The following is a 22,041-nucleotide window of genomic DNA, read 5'->3' as shown; positions in this document are numbered from 1 at the left end:
ACTTTTTTTGTTTACAGATTCAATCAACTAAAAATGTTTATTATGCACATCATTATCACATTTATCTGTTTGTATATTTTCATATATATTAATTCATGTATTAATTCTCATCTATATTCCATTCATTATCAGTTTCATAACTTTTACAAAATAGGTTGGTTTTATTTAATTGCAACTAACTAGTAATTTATTGAAGTCATTCATGATTATTTTTTGCAGGATCTCAAACCCAGCAACATTGTGGTGAAATCTGATTGTACTCTCAAGATCCTAGACTTTGGTCTTGCTCGAACAGCAGGCACTACCTTCATGATGACTCCTTATGTGGTTACCAGATACTACCGTGCTCCTGAGGTATGTATTAATGCACAAAATGCATGCACACACCCACACACACACACACACCAAGATATAGGGAAGGCAGCAGGTCCAGACAAGGTATCAAACTGGATATTAAAGGAGTGTAGTCAACAGTTGGCCAAAAATATCAAGTCATAATACATTCATTAAAAAAGAAAAGGTTCCAATAGATTGGAAGAGAGCAAAGTGTTGATTTTCACGGCAGGAAATAAGGAAGACCCTTCAAACTACAGACCAGTGTCATTAACTAGTGTGGTAGTTAAGATATGTGAAAAGTTATAAAAGACAAATGGATAAAGTATTTGGAAGAAAACAATGGAATGACAGACAATTTGGTTTTCGAGGAGGAAGATCATGTACTACAAATCTATTGAGTCTCTATTCGTGAGTTATAGACGTTGTGCAGCAGACAGTTGGGCAGGCTGTATTTATTTGGACATCAAAAAAGCATTTGACAAAGTATCACATTGGAAGCTGTTATAGAACCTGAAGATTTTTGGAGGATTGCGAGAAGGGCTGCTAAAGTGGATGGAGAACTTCTTGGAAGGTAGAGAGACAAGAACAGTAATCAAGAAACAAAGATCAGACTAAAAGAAAGTTTTATTAGGGTTCCATAGGGGTCTGTGTTGGCACCAGTAATGTTTATTATGTACATTAATGATATGCCAGAAGAAATAACTAGTTACATAAGCTTATTTGCAGATGATACCAAATTATTGAGAAAAATAGAAAAGAGTAAGATTGCACAGCACTCCAACAGGACCTAAACAAGATCTGGGAGTGGAGCCAAAAGTGGCAGGTGGAATTCATTGCAAAGAAATATAGTGTGACAGAATTTGGCTGGCAAGAGTGGCAAGAGACAGATGGGAGATTATTCATTGGGGAATTAGAGAATCAGCAAAAGAACAGAAGATAAAGACCTTGGAGTAATAATGACTGATAAGCTGTCACCAGAGAAACACATAAGATTACAGGCAAAACATATAACCTACTAAGAAACATAAGGACAGCATTTACATATCTGAGATTACAGGCAAAACATATAACCTACTAAGAAACATAAGGACAGCATTTACATATCTGAGATTACAGGCAAAACATATAACTTACTAAGAAACATAAGGACAGCATTTACATATTTGGTTGAAGAAATTGTAAAAAAAATTGATTGTGGCTATGATATGCAGCTGTGACATGAAGTGCCAAGAAATCTATTAGAAAATTTTAAAGGATACAAAGAGCAGCAACAAAATTGTCTCTAAGTTTGAGGGAACTATTCTTTGAAGAAAGATTGTCAAAATTGGGTTTTGTAACTTTGAAGCAGAGAAGAGAGAGAGAGATGGTTGGATCACATTGTGCAGGGTGATGACTGGAATGGAAAGTTGGATAGGGAGGACTTGATGATGTGGTATACAAGAATCTTGAGGGGACACAGCAGAAAACTGAAAAAGGATGCTTGTAGAAGAGATGTTAAGAAAAATAGCTTCCCACATAGAACTGTGGAGGTCTGGAATGATTTGGACAGGGAAGTCATTGATGCAAATACAATAAACAAAGTTAGATAAAAATTGATATGGAGACAGGACAGCATGAGCATAGCTCTTTTCCAGTATGCCACAACTAGGTAAACTAAGTAAATGCACACATCTGTGCCACTCACATTTGATTTCCATTGATAATAATAATTATTATTATTATAATGATAATAATGGAGAACCAAAGATTAGGAAGATTGAATTATAGAAAGGTGGACCTGGGATCATTAAAGAAGTATTTTGTGAAACTGATTAGAGCAAATTTCATGGTGCACACATGGGAGTGGAAGACAAATGGAAATTCCTACTAGAGATTTACAACAAAGGAGTGGAAGAACATATACCAAGAACAAAACAGAAGGACAGGAAGCATGGAATACTTTACTTGGAGGTGTGGTGAGACTAGAGAGGAAAAGGACATGGCATGGAAGAGGTGGAAAAGATGGAGATATAAAAAAGCAGGAAATTAATATGTTAAAGTGCACATAGAAGGAAATAACTATGAGAGGAGTATAATTTACAAGTGCACAGACTAATCTAAACTTCTCTACAGATATGTCAACAGTAAAGAGAGAAGGAATAATGAAACAAATGGTAAAGAGCATAAGGACAATTCAGAAATGGCTGAGGTAATGAATGAGCATTTTAAGTCTTCATAATGGAAAGTAAATTGCATAATAAATGCAGGGCACTGGAAAGCATGGCTCCCTTAAGTAAAGCAAAGGTTCTTGGAACAAAGTTATATGATTTCAAATACTAAAAGACAAAGCAGAAGGTGCCACTTATTACTAATTTATAGTTCCTATAAGTATTTCCTTAATTTTTATGTATTTAGAGGAGAGACAGTGGGTGAGACAATAATTCAATCTTTGAAGGTAAATATGATACTGTTGAAGAGTCTCAATGTAAAGAAAGTTTTTGAAGAGCCACAATGCCATCACTGCTGCACAGCTACATTTTTCCAGAAGCTTTTCCCAACAGGAAGATGTCTAAGTGTTATGATCACCTTCATTTTGTTCAGTAAGTGGGTTGCTCCTCTCTGTCACTCTTTAAGGCTTCCTTCCCTAGATCAGTGACAGAGAATACCTGCATGTTCTAAACATTATCTTCCGATGAGTTCCTTTTCCCTAAGTTTATTCAGTACGTCCTTTCTGGATAGATAATTTCTGAGCTGGCTATGTTATGGAATGGCCATCTTGGCAGTGGGAGCATCTGTCATAAGCCACTAAGACAGGGTGGATGGATGTCTGGGAACAGATTAATCCATTTTACATTGATTCCTATGGGAAAAATAGTTTTGGTTTTCTGAACATTTAGAAACTAATTAAGTTCAAGAACTGAGGTTCTACTGTACTTCTTTTTTCTTAGTTTTTATTTTCATCCCATTTTTCCTTCTATTTGTTATCCTGTTTTTCAGCCATGCATTGAAGGTTTCAATCACAAATGATAGCTATGTCATCTTCATAGGCTAAGATGATCTTTTTATTGTCCCTTCCAATTTCTTTCATACAAAAATCCACAGATATAAAAACCAGTGGAGATAGGACTCCTTGTCTAATTCATGATTTTATTTTGAACCAGTCTGTGTCATTACTTTTTAGTTTGACTTTGCTTTTGCAATTACTGTATATACTCTTTATTACTCTTTTTAATTTTGGCATTATTCTGTATTCATCCTTGCTCAGTATATTCCATGGTATTTTATGGGGTACTCTGTTAAGTGGTTTTTCCATGTCTATAAACACTATATCTTTCACCTTATCCCAACTTATTCCCAACTCTTCTCCATTAAAATTTTTAAAGTGAAAACCCAATCTGTTGTGCTTCTGTTTGGTTTAAAACCATACTGCCATTTCCCTAATTTTTTCTCTATTTCTGTTCTTAGTGTTACTTCCAAAATCCTTTCATATATACTTAACTTATATGTGACAATAGTGATATACCTTTGTAGTTATTACATTGGGTTTTATCATCTTTATATATATATATATATATATATATATATATATATATATATATATATATATATATATATATATATATATATATATATATATATATATATGGGGCAGACAGTAGCCCTCCTCCAGTCTTGAGGTGTTCTTTCTGTTTTCCAGGCTTCATATATGATTTCCTTTAACCAATTTGTTCCTATTTTGCTGAGACTTAATTATGTCTACAGGTAATTCATCTTCTCCAGGAGCCTTCTCATTCCTCATACTCCTTACTTTTTCCATACTTATATCTTACACTATTTCTTCTTCCAATTGTTGTAGCTGGGCTTGTTCCATATTATCAAAGGTAGCCATTTCCTCTGCATTTAGTAATTTCTCAAAGTGGTGTTTCCACCTCTATTTCCTCCGGTTTTGTTTGAAGTTTTTCTCCATGTTCATCTTCACTGCATGTTACATTTCTTTATTTCCTTTTCTGTAATTTCTTGTTATGGTGTATAGTAGTTTCCTTGTATCCTCTCTCTCTCCTTAGATCTTCTCCAATGCATTGCTATGTTTCCTTCTTAGCTGATCTTTTTTTTATTATTTCTGCGTGGTTTCTTTTTTCAATATATTCTTGTCTATGTTCATGTGCTCTGGTTTTCATCCACTTTTGAAAGGATTTCATCTTTGTCTTTACTGCCTCCACTACTTCAGATGTCCACCAATCTGTACCCTTCGTTGTATTTCTGGTGACTTACTTCTACCACTTCCTCTTCTTTTTGTCTTCACCAAATCTTTGAATTTGTTTCATTTAATCTCTGCACTTTGTTCTTCTTCATTTTCTTTTCTATGTCTTTTACCTTGTACTTTTGTTATTAATTGTTCAACACATTTAGGATTCTTAAGATTTCCCAGTACAGATATCTTCCTTTTCTTTTTGTTTTTGGTCTTAGGTACCCTTAATCTGATTTTTCCCAGAATTATTCTGTGGTCAGAGTCTAAGTACACTGAGGGTATTGCCTTGACATCTTTGAAAATGTTCTTTATTGTTTGTCAGCATCAAATCAATTACTGACTTATCACTGTACTCTTGTAACCTTTCATTGTATCTATACCAGCTACATTTATGTTCATTTTTATATTTATAGTATAGTATTCATGATTTAGGGATGGTTTAATATACAAAAATCAATAACACATTCACCTTCTCTGTTCTGGTCTCCTATCCTAAAGGCTCCCAGCACACCTAATCCATCTCTGTCATTACCAACATGACCATTCATGTCCCCCATCATTAACATGGTTCCCAGGTGTTGATCTACCAGGTTTTGTAAATTCTGATAAAATTATTCTTTCTCTTGGTTTGATCTTCCATGTTATAGTGCATATACTTGGTATAGTGGTATAGTATTATTTTTTTGTTCATGTAGTTGCATCTGCAATACAGTTGGCTACATCAGGGTTACCAATTATCCCAGCTCCATGCATTTTATCTTCTCTTCCACTCCACAACATTTCCTAATTATGGTGTATTGTTTTTCTGCCAGTACTTGACAGTCTGGTCTCACATGCACCAAGTATACTTAATCTTCTTTCTTCAGTCAAGGTGACAACTTCCTCTTCTTTGTCCATTGTAGACACATCAGTTGTAGCAATCCTTATATCATGTTCCTTATGATGGTCTTGGGGCGGTATGCAGAAAACTTCATAAAAGCTCCTCTTAAAGCTACTTATAACTTCCAAATTCTTCTCATAGCTAGGAGCTAGATTTGTGAGTTATGCATAGTAACTCATAAGGCGACTCCTAGCTGTGAGCTGAGTGATTTATGAGCTACTCATAAGAAGGCACTATTTGCTGTATCTTCCACTACTAATAGTGCTAACGTTTTGTTAAAAACACTCCTATCACAATAATAAGGATATGGTAGTATGTTGTTATCACTTTAAAGTGAAATACAGAAATTTTGCAGAAATGAGAATCTCTCATTATATTATACCTCAAAAATAATATGTGTGGATTTACTTTGGCAGCAGATGCTGTCCACCTGGGTTCAGAACAACACAGGTCACAAGAAGAAGAAAAAGAAGTGGTAGTAGTCTACTGACAACCAACAAACATTACCAGTAAACCTTGCCAGCATGGAGCCAGCCCTTTAGTTATGCAATTACTTAATACTATTTACTTAAACATTATTCTGATAGCAATACCATATTTCCAATGTACATTTAGATATGCAGTCCCACCCAATCCCACCTAATGAATCCCCGCTCTTTTTCACTGTAACCCACTTATCTCCACTCTTTTTCACTGTAACCCACTTAACTAACTAAATTGAAACAATCTTGATTAAGCCAAAGCTAGCCATTCTTAATCTAACTGAACTGCTTTTACATATGTTAGTTTCATTAATTAATGTTTGGTTAGGTTTAGCTGGGTGAGGCCTTGGGCTACACTGCTCCTGGTTCACTGAGTGTACCCAGCACTTTGAGGCCACGCATGCATGAACAGTGTGCCAGATGTACTATTCAAGTGAACCTATGCCAGTCCCACCTTCATTCCCTTGTAATGGCCATTAAATTCTCACAAAGCTTTGAATTAAAGTTTTTCAAGTAAAATCTTACCAAATCTAACTGAAATGTTTCAGCACTGTGGTACCAAAGAGCTATTGTTGCTCTGTCATATCACTTGTGAGTAGCTCATAAACTCCTTAGGACTCCTTGTCCACAACTCATATTGACACGCAAGGAGTACTCATAACTTGATGCAAACTTTTCTGCATTACTCATAAGACTTATGAGCAACTCTTAGATTTATGAGCTGCATCCAGCTCATAACAGACTTATGACCTTTTCTGCATACCACTCATGGGTCCTTAACCAATTTATCTGCAGGCACAGTATGTTTCTTGAGCTAGTAGTTTAGTAGTTTGACCCTTATCGGCTAACTGGGCCTGTCGTAAAGATCCCTCCACCACTAGCGTTATCTAGGGGGGAACATGTGGAGGTGATGGTAGGACTTCCCTTCCATCCTGAAAATCTGTCAACAAACAAATAACTAAGTATAATTGTAGAAGAAACATAAACTGCTGAGAAACATAAGAGTGGTATTCATCTACATAGATGAAGAAATAGTAATAAAGTTCACTCACAATGATACAACCAAGATTGAAATATCCAACAATAATGTGATCACCAAGCACAAAAAAAAATGAAAATAATGAAACATTAGAGAATTTAAAGAGCAGCAACAAAACTGGAACCAAGTCTAGCAGAGATGTCATATGAGAAGAGGCTATCAAAATTAAATTTGGCAACAGTAGAACCAAGAAGAGAAAGAGGTGACCTGATTACAATTTATAGGTTGATGAAGGATATGGAAGTGCTCAACAGAGAAAACCTAATAGTAAGGGATACAAGAGACACAAGAGGACATGGAAGAAAGATGAAAAGGGACAACTAAAGAAGATATATAAAAAAGAATAGTTTTCCACACATAGTAATAGAAATATGGAATGGATTGAAAAGGAAGTGGTTCATGAAGGGAAAAATACACAACTTCAGGGTTGAATTAGATAATGAGAGAGATAGAGACAGAACAGCACGAGCATAGCTCCCCCTCTCTTATGCTGCAGTTAGGTAAATACATTTAGATAAAAACACACACATAGATATGATAGTCAATGGAATTCACTATGGAAGAGGTTTGGCAATAATCTTAAAGATAAGAATGAAGGGAGAGAGAGAAAAAAATATGTAGCAGTATGTGTGTCACCAAACCCCAATGCTTGGAGTAAGGAAGCTCATAACAGAATATTAGTAGATACATATAAGTGCTTGGAGAAGTTGTTAAAGGAGAATCATAATATGATAATGATGGAAGACTTAAGGGAAACTTCTGTTATGACAGGTTTTTGCCATTCTATTTATTTGTTTCACACAAAATTTTGCACAGTGGTAGGGTATAGCATTGATAACACTTCTATACCTTTATTTTTTATTTATTTATTTATTTTTTATTTAAAAAATCAAGACCCCTTTTCAAAATCCTAAAACTCAAAAGGAATGTGTATTCTTTTTATATGATATTGTGCCACACATGTAGGTGCACTATTGTTCTTTAATTGAGCATGTTTGAAATTTTTATTCTTATCAGTGAAGTGATAAAAAAAACTTTGTAGTTCAGCTTTTGGGAAATTTTTACTTCATAAAGATTTTTTCATATATGTATTAGTTGAATTAAAATAACAAATGTGTATGTTTGTAGATTTTAGTCCATTTTAGCAATCCTGAAGCTTTGATGGGAATCTGAAAAATTGGCTGAGTTTTAGGCATTTATATTAGCAAAAATGCTGTTTTGAGATATGGGCTCCTAAACATTTGTGTTACTCACCATTCTTGTATTTATCATCACATTTTATTTTTACAGTAAAATCCCTCTTATCCGGCATCAACGGGATCGCCGACATGCCGGATACTTGAATAGAAGTGAAATTATGTCCACAATCACCACCCTACACTCACGCATCTTACCATAACAAAGATCAGCTGATCTTAATCAGCAGCTGATCTGATCAGCTGCTTTAAGTGTAAGCACAACACGCTTCCTCTTTTCTACAACTTTAGGCATGATGAAGGCGTCAGGCGATAAACAGTGCACACGCGGGACTGAGTCAATGAGTAAACACAGTGCAGTGGGCCGCGGGTGGCACGAAGCAGTGCGCTCTGGTGGCGAGGGGACAAAGTATGCCTCGCGCGGGGATTTTAATCAATTTTATAAGTACACATTGATTTTTTATTGATTTTAAGGCTCGGGGAAAAATGTGCAGGATACTTGAAGCTGCCGGATACTCGAATGCTGGATGAGAGGGATTTTACTGTACATTGTCTGTGTTGCTACATCACTCCTTCATATTTGTATGCTGGAAAATACTTTGAAAAGTGGCATTTTTTGCTTGAGTGGCTCTTGGTTTCCACCCAACACCCATCTGTAGTGTAGTATTACCTTATCATTGCCTTCATGTTTCAGAATTGCCACGCTTCTCATTATTGCTAGGTTTCCTTTTAAATGCACCACCTTCATATTGAACTTTGTATACCTGAACATCCTTAGAAATGGGGGAAATAGGATGAGATAGTCATGTGGTGCCTTCAAGGAAGTGACACATGTCCTCTCTCAACTAAGGCTGGCAAGCCACTGAGACTGAGAGGGAGGCATTGAGCTGTGAGCACCACTCATTCCTCTCTAAGTGTTACCATATCATGCTCACCCAAAAAATTCAAAAGATTTTGCCAGTTTTTTGTAGTTTTGGGGAAAGACATGCTACTGATATATACAGAAACATGTGGCAGAGTATGGGTTTCCTTGTTTTGTCATTTTATCGATGGTGTCATCAGGTGGATGGCAATATGATAAATTTTTGGTCAAATCAGATTTTTAGGTCCCCGAAACTCAATAGTCTATGCTTGAAAAAAAGAAAAAATAACATACAGTTTTTGGAAAAGAGAAAAGGTAGAAGGAAAATCAAATGATATTTGAGAGAAACAAGAGAACAAATCAGTCTACAAAAAAAAAATCAGTAAACAAGACTGCTGTAGGTGTTGTCACAAAAGCTAAACCTCCCAACCCCTCAACCAGAACCATAACCAGTAGCCCTTAGAGACAGGTGCAAAAGAAGGCTCTAGAAAGAGGAAGGGGATGAAACTAAAGACTCTGAACCTACAGGAAGGGTTTCCTAGGGATTTTAGTGATTTATAGAGAATTTATTATACTTCACTCATGCAGCATATTATAAATCTGATTATACCTCTGTTTTAGAGAGACTTTATTTATAAAAAGTGTTTTAATAAACGAAGTTCTCATTGTATGTCAGTGATAGGTTCTGCCAAGCCCTCACATAGTGAGAATCCATACTGTGTGAACCTGTCTTTGCATCACTTATAAGGGGTTAAGTTCCATGACTCAATTTTGATCTCCTAAAGTTAATCTCAGTACTACTTTTGCATAACCATACACTAAAGCAACACAAACACACCAGTAATACTGCATTACCATATTATAATATGGAAAGACAAGATGTATAAGAAAAACACAACATTGATTTTTCCAAAAGCTTTCAGTCTAGTCATTTACACAAACATCATTACCAAAAGCTGGTGGAAATACATTCTTTCGAACAAACACATTATTTGGTGATGGGCAGCAAGTATTTCATTATAAATTACATCCTTTGTTATGTATAGCTTAAGCACAACAAGGCCAAGGCCAAACTATCGTAGTGGTATGTATAGTGGTGTTGAATATGAGCCCAGAGTATAAATGTTGTTTTACCTTATATATGGTGGATTTCTAGTAGCACTAAATAACTTAAGCTGTGCACAGGCCTGAGAACATATTAGGCTATTTAGGTGGAGTTATCTGTGTGTTTGAGTGGTGGTAAGAGAATCAGCTGAAATGTCGTTGTAGAGGTGATTGTTATAACAGACCCCGTCATTGTCCCATTGGGGGTTTAAGTTTATGTGACTGGGATGTGTTGCATTCACGCTCATAAACATTTGACAGAAGGTTTCAATTCCTTTTTAACCCCACCTTATTACTTAAACTGCTCATTGAAATTATTGTATTTATATTGAAACACTTGTTACAAATCACCAAATAATAATATTTTGTTAGGAATAATGTAAAAAGTACAGAAAAGAGCAGCCATATATATATATATATATATATATATATATATATATATATATATATATATATATATATATATATATATATATATATATATATGCATACATACATACAGACATACATACATATATATTGTTACAGCCACAATCCCCAGCCCCCTCACAAAGTTGCCGCACCTGGACTAGACTCAATTGAGTCCACCTGGACTAAAAATTAATGGATGAGGGAAAGTAAGGAAATTTATATGACGAACATGAGTGACTGCTTGAATAAATATCATTCTGGAAGCTTCAGGTTGGTTAGCTCCATGTCCAGGACACATCCAAGTCTCATCCCCAACCTGTCTCTCTTCTCATCTCTCTCTCTCTCTCTCTCTCCCTCCCCCTCTTTCATTATTCTTTTCTCTTTCATTCTAACTACTACTTCATTTTATGTCATGTTATTTTGCTGCACTCAACAATATATATATATATATATATATATATATATATATATATATATATATATATATATATATATATATATATATATATATATATATATATATATATATGTGTGTGTGTGTGTGTGTGTGTGTGTGTGTGTGTGTGTGTGTGTGTGTTTACCTAGTTGTGTTTTACAGGAAAAGAGCTATGCTCATGCTGTCTTGTCTCCATATCTATAAGCATCCAGCTTAACTTTAAATTCATGAATATTTTTTGCTTGTATTTAGCTAGTTGTGTTTTACAGGAAAAGAGCTATACTTGTGCTGTCCTGCCTCCATATCTATAAGCATCCAGCTTAACTTTAAGTTCATGAATATTTGTTGCTTGTACCACTGTTTCATCTAAGTTGTTCCATATTTCTATGCTTCTATTTGGGAAACCATATTTCTTGACATCTCTTCTACTTGCTGTTTTCTTCAATTTCACTCTATGTCCTCCTGTATCTCTTGAGTCCCACACAAATAAGTCTTCTTTGTCAACGTGATCCTTACCCTTTAAAGCTCTGTATATAGAAATCAGGTCTCCTCTTTCTCTTCTCTTTTGTAATGATGGAAGATTTCAATCTCCTTAATCTTTCTTCATAAGTTAAATCTCTCAAACTAGGTACCAATTTGGTTGCAGCTCTTTGGATCCTTTCTATTTTCCTTATTTCCTTTTTATTATGGGGTGACTTTTTTTTTTGTGTGTGTGTGTGTGTGTGTGTGTGTGTGTGTGTGTGTGTGTGTGTGTGTGTGTGTGTGTGTGTGTGTGTGTGTGTGTATGCAATAGGGTACACAGCAATGAACTTCATTTGTTCCAATGTAGTGTTTGTTAAGGCAAATGTGCATTATGATGACTGAAGAATCTATGGAAAAAAATAAACTGGTTCCAAGGAACCAGAAAATGATATAAAAAATCCACAATTTTTAAAAATAAAATACCTATAAGTGAGCACATTTGCACTACTAAATTTCAGATAAACAGCAAATATATACAGTAGCCTCCCAAGCTTCGCACCTTGTCCTAAATTCTTACCATCCTGAGTTTCACTCTCTCTCTCTCTCTCTCTCTCTCTCTCTCTCTCTCTCTCTCTCTCTCTCTCTCTCTCTCTCTCTCTCTCTCTCTCTCTCTCTCTCTCTCTCTCTCTCTCTCTCTCTCTCTCTGTGAAAGTAAGAACAATCCTAAGGACTGCAATATAGAATGAGACTAATTGAGAATGAAAAGGGAATTACGTCTACAAGTCAGAAAAAGTGAGAAACAATGATGCTAAAATGAGAGAGAGAGAGAGAGAGAGAGAGAGAGAGAGAGAGAGAGAGAGAGAGAGAGAGAGAGAGAGAGAGAGAGAGAGAGATTTACTCCCTTGCTCCTTAACTCTGACAGAGAAGGGGGAGGGGAGATGACAGGGAGGGAGGTTTGAGACAAGATGAAAGAAGGGAGAGGAAATGAAAAAAGGGAGGAAGAGACAGGCGGATGGGTGAAAAGCAGCTCGCACAGCTGATGAGATATTCTTTCAAGCTTTATTTTGTTATTCTGATTAAATTTTTATTAAAATTTCAGTGCCAGCATGAATGGCAAGTATGTCTTACTGATTTTGGTTAATTATTCCTATTAAACATTTACTAAAATTCCAGTACTTGCACTAGTGATAAGTTTGTTATACCAGTTTTTCTTTCACTATTCTGATTAAATATTTATTAAAATATTTAGTATTTAATATATATATATATATATATATATATATATATATATATATATATATATATATATATATATATATATATATATTATATTCACACACACACACACACACAAACATGCATAGTAAGGTGCACAACAACGAACAGGATTCATTTCAACGTAGCGTTCATTATGGCAATTGTGCGGTATAGCTGCTGAAGAACCTATGGGAAAAAGTTAATTGATACCAGTGAACCAGAAAATAACAACAAATTTCATAATTAAAAGAAAAAATACATCAAGAGCAGCACATTTGCACTACTACATTTGAGATAACACAACAAATATATACAGTAGCCTCCAAAGTTTCACACCTTGTCATAAAGTCTTACAATCCCAAGTTTTGCACGTTATCATCTTGAGTGTTATGCTGCTTTGACAAGTATAAGTCACGTTTACCAACTGTCGGCATCATGCTTATACATACAGTAAATTTTTCCCAAGTTGGAGCTCTCTCTCTCTCTCTCTCTCTCTCTCTCTCTCTCTCTCTCTCTCTCTCTCTCTCTCTCTCTCTCTCTCTCTCTCTCTCTCTCTCTCTCTCTCTCTCTCTCTCTTCTCCATGAAAATAAGAACAATACTAAGGATTAATAATTACACTGGACAAAATTTTCTAGAAAAAAAACATGATATAATAACAGAAAAACAGTATGGTTTTAAGCAAAAGCAATCATGTATGACAAATTTGATGGTTCTATTCGAGAGTGACTCGTATAACACAGAAGAGGGATGTATGGGTAGACAATTTGTATTTAGATCTAAAAAAAACTTTTGACAAAGTTCTCCACAGCAGGCTTCTATGGAAGCTAGAAAATATAGGAGGATTAAGTGGAAAATAAATAAAAAAATGGATGGAAAGTTACTTAAGTTACTGCCTGAAAAACTTATGCTTATAAAAAGGCTGGCCTAATATTAATGTATACATAAAACATATTATGTACTGACTTTATTGGCTATTAATAAATGTTTAAATGTTTTAAGGGAAGAGAAATGAGAACAGCAGTAAAAGATGTAAAATCGAAATGGAGAAATGTAGATAGTGGAGTACCACAAGACATATAAGAAACAAAAAAGACCGAAATTCTACAAGAGGACTTGAATAAAATCTGCGACTGGAGTAGGAAATGGGAGGTGGAATTTATTGTGAAAAAATGTCATGTAATGGAAATGGGAAAAAGTGAAAATAGACCAAAATGGACATAAGTACAAGAAGAGAAAGACCTGGGAGTGATAATACAGGATAGTCAACAGTCAGAGAAGCATGTAGAATAGATATTCAGAGATACATATAAAATGGTGAGAATTATTGGAACAGCATTCCACTACATGGATAAAGATATGATGAAAAAGATAATTACCACTATGATTAGACCAAAGTTGGAATATGCTGAAACAGTGTGGTCTCCCTACAAGAAGAAACATGTAAAAAAAATAGAAAGGATACAAAGGATGACAACAAAGATGGCTCTATAACTGGAAGAATTAACATATGAAGACAGGTTAAAGAAAATGAACCTGCCAACATTGGAACAAAGAAGAGAAAGGGAAGACTTAATACTGATTTATAAATGGTGGAGTAGAGTGGAAGAAATTGATAATGAGAAACTACTGCTAAGAGAAGTAGAAAATACCAGATACACATAAGGCCACAGCAAAAATTAAGAAAAGGAAGATGCTTGAATAACATAAAGAAGTATAGTTTCCCACAGAGAAATATTGTAGTTTGGAACAAGCTCAGTGAGGATGTAGTATCAGCAATGAGTGTGCACAACTTTAAAGAAAAACTGGATAAAATGTAAACACACACACACACACACACACACACACACACACACACACACAGAGACATAATAGAGGATTTAACCCAATAGGTAAAAGTGACCATGCATTGATTCGGTTCTTAGTAATGGATAAAAATATCAGTATAAAAAAAAAAGACCACAGGAGAGAATGGTTGAACTACAGTAAGGCAAATTTAAGACAGCTTAGGATGTATTACAATGAAGTGGTTTGGAACAAAGTATTTCAAATGGATGACAGAGAAGAAAAGTGGACCACTTTCCTGGACATTTATAATAAAGGAGTGGAGAAATGGTACTTAAGAAATCAACAGAAAACCTATTTAAGAAGGATTGGTATAACAAGAGATGTGCTATAGTTAGACTGAAGAGAGAAAACTATAGAACAAGTGGAAGAAAAACAAGAGACATGACTTGTGAGCCAATTATATAAGAAAGAGAAACAAATATGTCAAAATACATAGAGATGAGCTGAAGAATTATTATGAAAATGTTGTGGATAAATGTAAAGACCAACCAAAACTGCTTTATAGATTTATCAACAGAAAATTGAAGAATAAAGGAGACATTAGCAGAGTAAAAGTTGGAGAAGAAATGGTTGAAGACCCAAAAGAGATGACTGAAGTGTTCAACAGATACTTCCACTCAATGTTTACTAAGGAAAATTATTTTAGGGAAGAAAGGATAGTGATGGAAAATGGGACTGATCTGAAAGATCAGAAGATCAGAAGTAAAGTTGGAAGTAAATGTTGGAAGAGCTGGATGTAAGGAAAGCAGTGGGACCTGATGGTGTGTTGAATTGGATTCTAAAGGAGTGCAGCCCCACAACTAGCCAAAGTGATACACAATATAATCAGCACCACCTTGTTGGAAGGAACAGTATCTAAAGATTGGAAACAGGCAGATATTACCCCAATTCACAAGGCCAGAAGTAAAGAAGACCCACTAAACTATAGACCAATATCACTGACAAGTGTGATAGCAAAGATTTGTGAAAAGATCATCAAGAACAGATGGGTGAAAATACCTCAAAGACAACAATGTGATAACAGAGAGACAATTTGGATTCAGAGAAGGAAGATCTTGTGTAACAAATCTGATAAGCTTTTACTCAAGAGTAAAAGATATAGTATATGAGAGACATAGATGGGCTGATTGCATATACTTAGACCTGAAAAAAGCATTTAATAAAGTACTGAACAGAAGGCTGATGTGGAAATTGAAAAATATAGGAAGATTATTAAAATAGAGGACCAACTTCTTGACGGACAGAGAAATAGGGACAGTAAGCTGAGGTAACAAGTCGAAATGGAGACCAGCAAGAAGTGGAGTTCCACAAGGATTGGTACTAGCACCAGTTATGTTTGCAATATACATAAACATCATCTTTGCTGATGATGCTAAGATTATGAGAAAAGTAACAAATGAAGAAGACTGCAAAACTCTGAATAAAGATCTAATTAAGATAAATGAATGGTCACTGAGGTGGAACATGGAGTTTAATGCCAAGAAATGTAGTGTGGTGAAGTTTGGAAAAATTGCGAGAAGAACAGAAGGCACCTAATATTTGGGAAATGAGGAAATTACTATAAGATCAGAAGAAAAAGATTTAGGAGTTACCATTTCTAATAAACTGTCCTTTGTGAAGCATGTAAAACAAGATCACTGGAGAAACATAAAATCTGCTAAAAAATATCAAGATGGCATTCACCTACATTGATAAAGATATGATGGAAAAAAACAGGTAACAACAATGATATGTCCAAGATTGGATTACGCAGCATTAGTGTGGTCACCAAGTTTGAAGAAGGATATCAGAAAGCTAGAGAGAATTGAGAGAGGTGCAACTAAAATCCCTATAAGCCTAAAAGGGTATAGTTGTGAAGAGAGGTTGAAGAGACTGGGCCTGACAACACTGGAAAAAAGGAGGGAAAGAAGTGATTTGATAGTACTATGTAGAATATTGAAAGGGATAGAAAAGTTTGATAGGGATGAACTTGTGATACCAGATACAAGAGGTGCCAGAGGACATGGAAGGAAACTGATAAGGAGTGTTTGCAGAAGAGACATCAAGAAACATAGCTTTCTCCACAGGAGCATAGCAATTTGGAATGAACTTATTGATGAGACTGTGTGCCAAGACAGTCCATAAATCTTTAAAAAAAATTTGGATAAAAGTCGATATGGAGACAGGACAGCACGAGCCTAGTGTGGCTCTTATTCTGTATTTCACAACTAGGTAAATACACACACACACACACAAACACACACACACACACACACACACACACACACACACACACACACACACACACACACACATATATATATATATATATATATATATATATATATATATATATATATATATATATATATATATATATATAAGTGTAAAGGTGGTAAGGAAACCTGGGCCTAATCAGGAACACTGTTTATTCTCTAACATTTTGGCAGGAAAGTCTTCTTCAGAGAGTAACAGACATGGAAAGACTGGCCATATATATATATATATATATATATATATATATATATATATATATATATATATATATATATATATATATATATATATATATATATATATATATATATATATATATATATATATATATATTATATATATATGTACAAGCACTCTGATTGGTATGTGAGGATGAGTTTGGCTGCAGCCCGAGTGAGGCTTATGAAGCCATCTCTATGGTTAGTGGCTGATTGGTCCGTGAGGATGAGTTTGGCCACAGCCTGGAGAGGCTCACAAAACCTTCTCTATGGTTAGTGGCCTCTCTTGCCACTAACCACAAAGAAGGTTTCATAAGCCTCTCCCAGGCTGTGGCCAAACTCATCTTCACATACCAATCAGCACACTTGCCTGTCAGACATCCAGCCAGGTGATCTGCACAACGGTATATATACAGCCAGTCTTTCAGTGTCTGTTACTCTGAAGAAGACTTTCCGAGATGTTAGAGAATAAACAGTGTTCCTGATTCAGCCCAGGTTTCCTTACCACCTTTACACTCATTTGTCTTGCTCCTACACAATATGTATATATATATATATATATATATATATATATATATATATATATATATATATATATATATATATATATATATATATATATATATATATATATATATATATATATATATATATATATATATATATATATTGGTACAATATGATTCAAACTTAATTGGTTCTTTTTGGGCTGTTCAAATTGGGAATGTTTGAATTGGGAAACAATTTAACCCATTTAGATTAATATAAAAAGAATTAATCTGTTCCAGGCCCCAATATCCTCCTATTTTTGTTTCAATTTATGGGTTTACAGTCACAGTCTTGGAAGATGTGACATGTAAACAAAAGCAACAAAAAAGTGGGGGCATGGTTAGAAAATGTACTAAAAACTAAATCCTTTATACACAAATTAATATTTTGTCATTTCACTCTTGCTCTTAATTACTTGTTGCAGTCTTCTAGGCATGAATCTAGCCAAGTTTGCTAAATAATCCTTATCTAGGTCTTGCCTAAGCTTCATTAAGCCTTCTTTCAGTGCAGTGGTTGATGTGGTCATCTGTGGAGTGACATGGTTCTTGAGGTAATCCCATCAGTTCTCTATAGGATTCAGGTCTGGGGAGTTTCCAGACCAATCCAAGATGGGAACATTAGCACTCTTTAAGTACTCAGACACCAGTCTAACTTTATGACAGGGAGCACCATCATGGTTAAATGTGGCCCCCTCATATTTCTCAAAAAATGGTAACATGTGCTTTTTCAGCACTTCCATGGCATGCATGGTTATGTTTTTGGCAGGAAGTACAACCCCCACCACACCCTCTCCACCACTAAACACATCCCAAGCCATAACATGATTAGGGCGTTTCACACTTTTCACTGCGTAATGTGAGGCAAACCTGTTGGACACTACTGACCTCATGACACATGCACCCTTCATTCTCACTATATGAAAGGAACTTTCATCACTAAACAATACCTTCATCCAGTAATTTTCTTCCCAGTGTTCATATTTCTTGGCAAATTTAACTCACTTTTTTATTCACCTTGGATGATAGAAATGGTTTTACTGCTGCATGGTGAGAAAGAAGACCCAGGTCCTTCTGCAAACTTCATCGCAGAGTTTATTGGCTCATGTTTTTTATCAACTGAGAGTGCCTTTGAATCAATTCCAGGGTCAAGATAAAGGGATTTTGTACTAATTCCCTCTTCAACAACAAATCAGTCCACTCATTTATCTTCTTATCGGGCCCAGGACAGGGTTTTGGGGATGGCATGACACCTGGTGGGAGCTCACGAGAGGCCACAAAGATGCACAGGACAGTAGCTTTGTGGCAGCTGGTTCACGTGCAAATTTCTATAATTGGCACATTTTCCTCTCCTAGGATGATTATCCTAGCTGTTTCCTCTTTACTTGTAGTTGTTGCACCCATACCAAGTGCTCAGTAAAAGTAATGCGTGGGAAAAAGCAGCTGGACACAAAATTAACAAGCCCAGTGAAAAGAATGAATGCAAAAATCCTATTTCTATGGGACTCCTTGAGGTGCACTGAGGCAGGGGAGGGGTATAGGAGGGGAACAACAAGTAGCTCAGATGTCAGAAGTTGCCAGAAAATGATACAGATGATTTCTGGGGTTCTTTGGGTACAGGAGCTGTGACCACCATACACATTGACTTCTACAGGCAGGTCGCATCTTCCATGATGACTGTATGTTGTGCCCTAAACATAGAATTGAACAAAAATAACCTAAATTATAAAAAGAAATTCAATAAAAGAAAGGCACCATCACTAGCACATTTTTGTCAACTTTCTGTAAATCAACAATTTCTTGAGTGTGCCATCACACAAGCAAAACCATACATTCTCTCTCTCTCTCTCTCTCTCTCTCTCTCTCTCTCTCTCTCTCTCTCTCTCTCTCTCTCTCTCTCTCTCTCTCTCTCTCTCTCTCTCTCTCTCTCTCTCTCTCTCTCTCTCTCTCTCTCTCTCTCTGTGAAAGTAAGAACAATCCTGAGATTTGCTAAATAGAATGAGACTGATAGGGAATGAAAATGAGATTATAAGAGTGAGAAAGGATGAAGCAAAAATGATATAAAATGAATGAAGGGAGAGAGAGAGAGAGAGAGAGAGAGAGAGAGAGAGAGAGAGAGTTCTCCTTTATCTCTGACCAGACAAAAGAGGAAGAGAGAAGAAAGGAACAATGTGAACAAGGGACATATGGGGAAGAAGAGTACATGAGGCAATAGAGAGACAGAGAGAGATGGAAGGAGGGAGGGTAGGTGGGATAGATAGAGGGAGAAAGGAAATGGGGAGGGAAGTTGGAGGAGGGGAAGGAATGGGGGAGGAGGAATGCAAGAGGGACTGACCAAATGGCATCACTTCTGACCGAGTGGCGGCACTTGAATGGGTATTTTTGTTTGAATTATAGGACAAAATTTCTTCAACCCTGTTCAAATTGGGAGTTGTTTAAATTGAAGGGCATTTGAATAGAGAGGTTTGGCCATATATATATATATATATATATATATATATATATATATATATATATATATATATATATATATATATATATATATATATATATATATATTATTTATTTATTTATTTATTCATTGTTCTTTCACCTAGTTTTCCTACAACACTTATCAAGGACACTGGTCTATAATTTTGTGGGATTTCCTTATTTCCTCCTTTGAATACTGGTGTAATATTTGCTCACTTCCTATCTTTTGGTACTCTTCCCTATGTTAGTGATGTCACCACTAGACTGAATTTTATCAGCCAGATGTTCTCTACATTCCTTCAATATCCAGTTTGATACTCCATCTGGACCAGTTGCTTTATTCATATCAAGTTCTTCCATCATCTTAAGTATTTCCTCATAACTGACTGGGACTGTACTTAGCATATTTCTCACCAACTTATCCCTTCCAGCATCAAACTGCCCTTCCACAGTAAATTCCAATCTGAAACTATTGTTCATAACCTCCACCATGTCCTGTGCATCCTCATAGATTTTCCTTCAACTTTCAATCTTGATACACCTTTCTTCATCTTCCATTAATATGTCGAAAGAATAGTTTGGGTTCATTTATACACTTATCTATTATATATATCTTTCATAGTTTCTTCTCTCCATTCTTATTATTTCAGTGTACTTGTTTCTAACATCAATATATTCCTCCCATTTGCTCTCAGTTTTCCTCCTCTTCCATCTATTCCAAGCATTTGACTTACAATTTCTAGCCTCTTTGTATTTTGTATTGAACCATTCTTTACCTTTTCTACATCTTGCTCCTCCTCTAGGTACAAATTTCTCCACAGCAGAATTGTATATCCTTATAAATTCATCCCATTTTTTCCAAATATCTTCTGCATCTTCAAAGTCTTTCCAGTCCATGGCAACAAAGTATTTTCTTAATTTTTAAGTCAGCTTTTCTATATTTAAATCTTTTCACCTTATAATTTTCATCAATGATTACATTTTAATTTTTCAAATTAAATTCCATCAACACATGATCACTTTTACCTAGAGGGCTATCATAGTGTATAGTTTCAATAATTTCCATGTCCTTGGTAAACACTAAATCAAGTCTTGATGGTTTATCCCTTCCACTAAATCTGGTATCACAATCAACCTACTGAGTCATCAAGTTTTCCACTACCCAGTTTAATAGTCTATTACTCCATGAGTTCTCACTTCCAGTAGTTGTCAGTGTCTCCCAATTTATCTATGTACAATTAAAATCACCAACAATAACTATATCACTACTTTTCATCACTATCTTTTCAAGACCTTTTAACACATCTACCAACATCTCTTCGTGCTCTTCTTTCCGCCAAGCATTGGTCATAGGTGGCACGTACACTCCTACATAATTCATTGTCCTTCCATTTCTACTTTTAATCATCACTTGTAGAATTTCAGACTTGTCTTCACTTTTTATTACCATCTCCACTTTAACACATTTTTTTAGTCAGAATGATCACTAGCCCTCCTCCCTCGTCACTTCTATTTTTCATCAATAAATTATATTTATCATCACCAATGTCAGGAGTTCCCCATTCATTTTTCCATTTTGTCTCACATAATACAACAACATCCAGTGCAGTTCTGCTTAACAATTCATTTAATTAGATTTTAGTTGACATTAATCCATTTACATTAGTATAACATACCTTACTTACTGTTTGATGTACCATTTCTTTATTCTCTTATCTCTTACTCTCCAGAAAACTTCTTTTTCTCCTCCTCCATTCATTGCTCATTTTCTTGTTTAGCCCCATTTACTAGCTCCTTTTTGTTTCAACCTTTCAGTGTCATCCATATCCCTGTTTATCTATACATTCCTATATTCTTCATATCCAGACAACCTCCAAGACCCATTAATTACTTCTGCTTGTACCTGTGTTGCAAACCTTATTCTTATGGGTCTCATTTTTTCTTTTTCATATTACCCCAGTCTATAGAACTCTTCCACTTGCTTTGCTACCTGGCTGTCTTCATCCATTGC

General features: G+C 35.4%; 1 protein-coding gene across 14 annotated transcripts in view; it reads left to right on the top strand.

The window, feature by feature from the left end:
- LOC135103725 (stress-activated protein kinase JNK-like) overlaps positions 1 to 22,041 on the top strand; it is a 310,917-nt gene that overhangs the window by 214,014 nt on the left and 74,862 nt on the right. For all 14 annotated transcript variants that reach the window (XM_064010369.1, XM_064010360.1, XM_064010371.1 and 11 more), the window contains one exon: positions 220 to 354. In XM_064010369.1, coding sequence (XP_063866439.1) covers positions 220 to 354 — 135 coding nt within the window. The remainder of the gene's footprint in view (positions 1 to 219; positions 355 to 22,041) is intronic.

The sequence above is a fragment of the Scylla paramamosain genome, chromosome 9 (genome assembly GCF_035594125.1).
Source record: "Scylla paramamosain isolate STU-SP2022 chromosome 9, ASM3559412v1, whole genome shotgun sequence".
Taxonomy (NCBI): Eukaryota; Metazoa; Arthropoda; class Malacostraca; order Decapoda; family Portunidae; genus Scylla; species Scylla paramamosain.
This window is presented reverse-complemented; position numbering and strand designations above follow the sequence as displayed.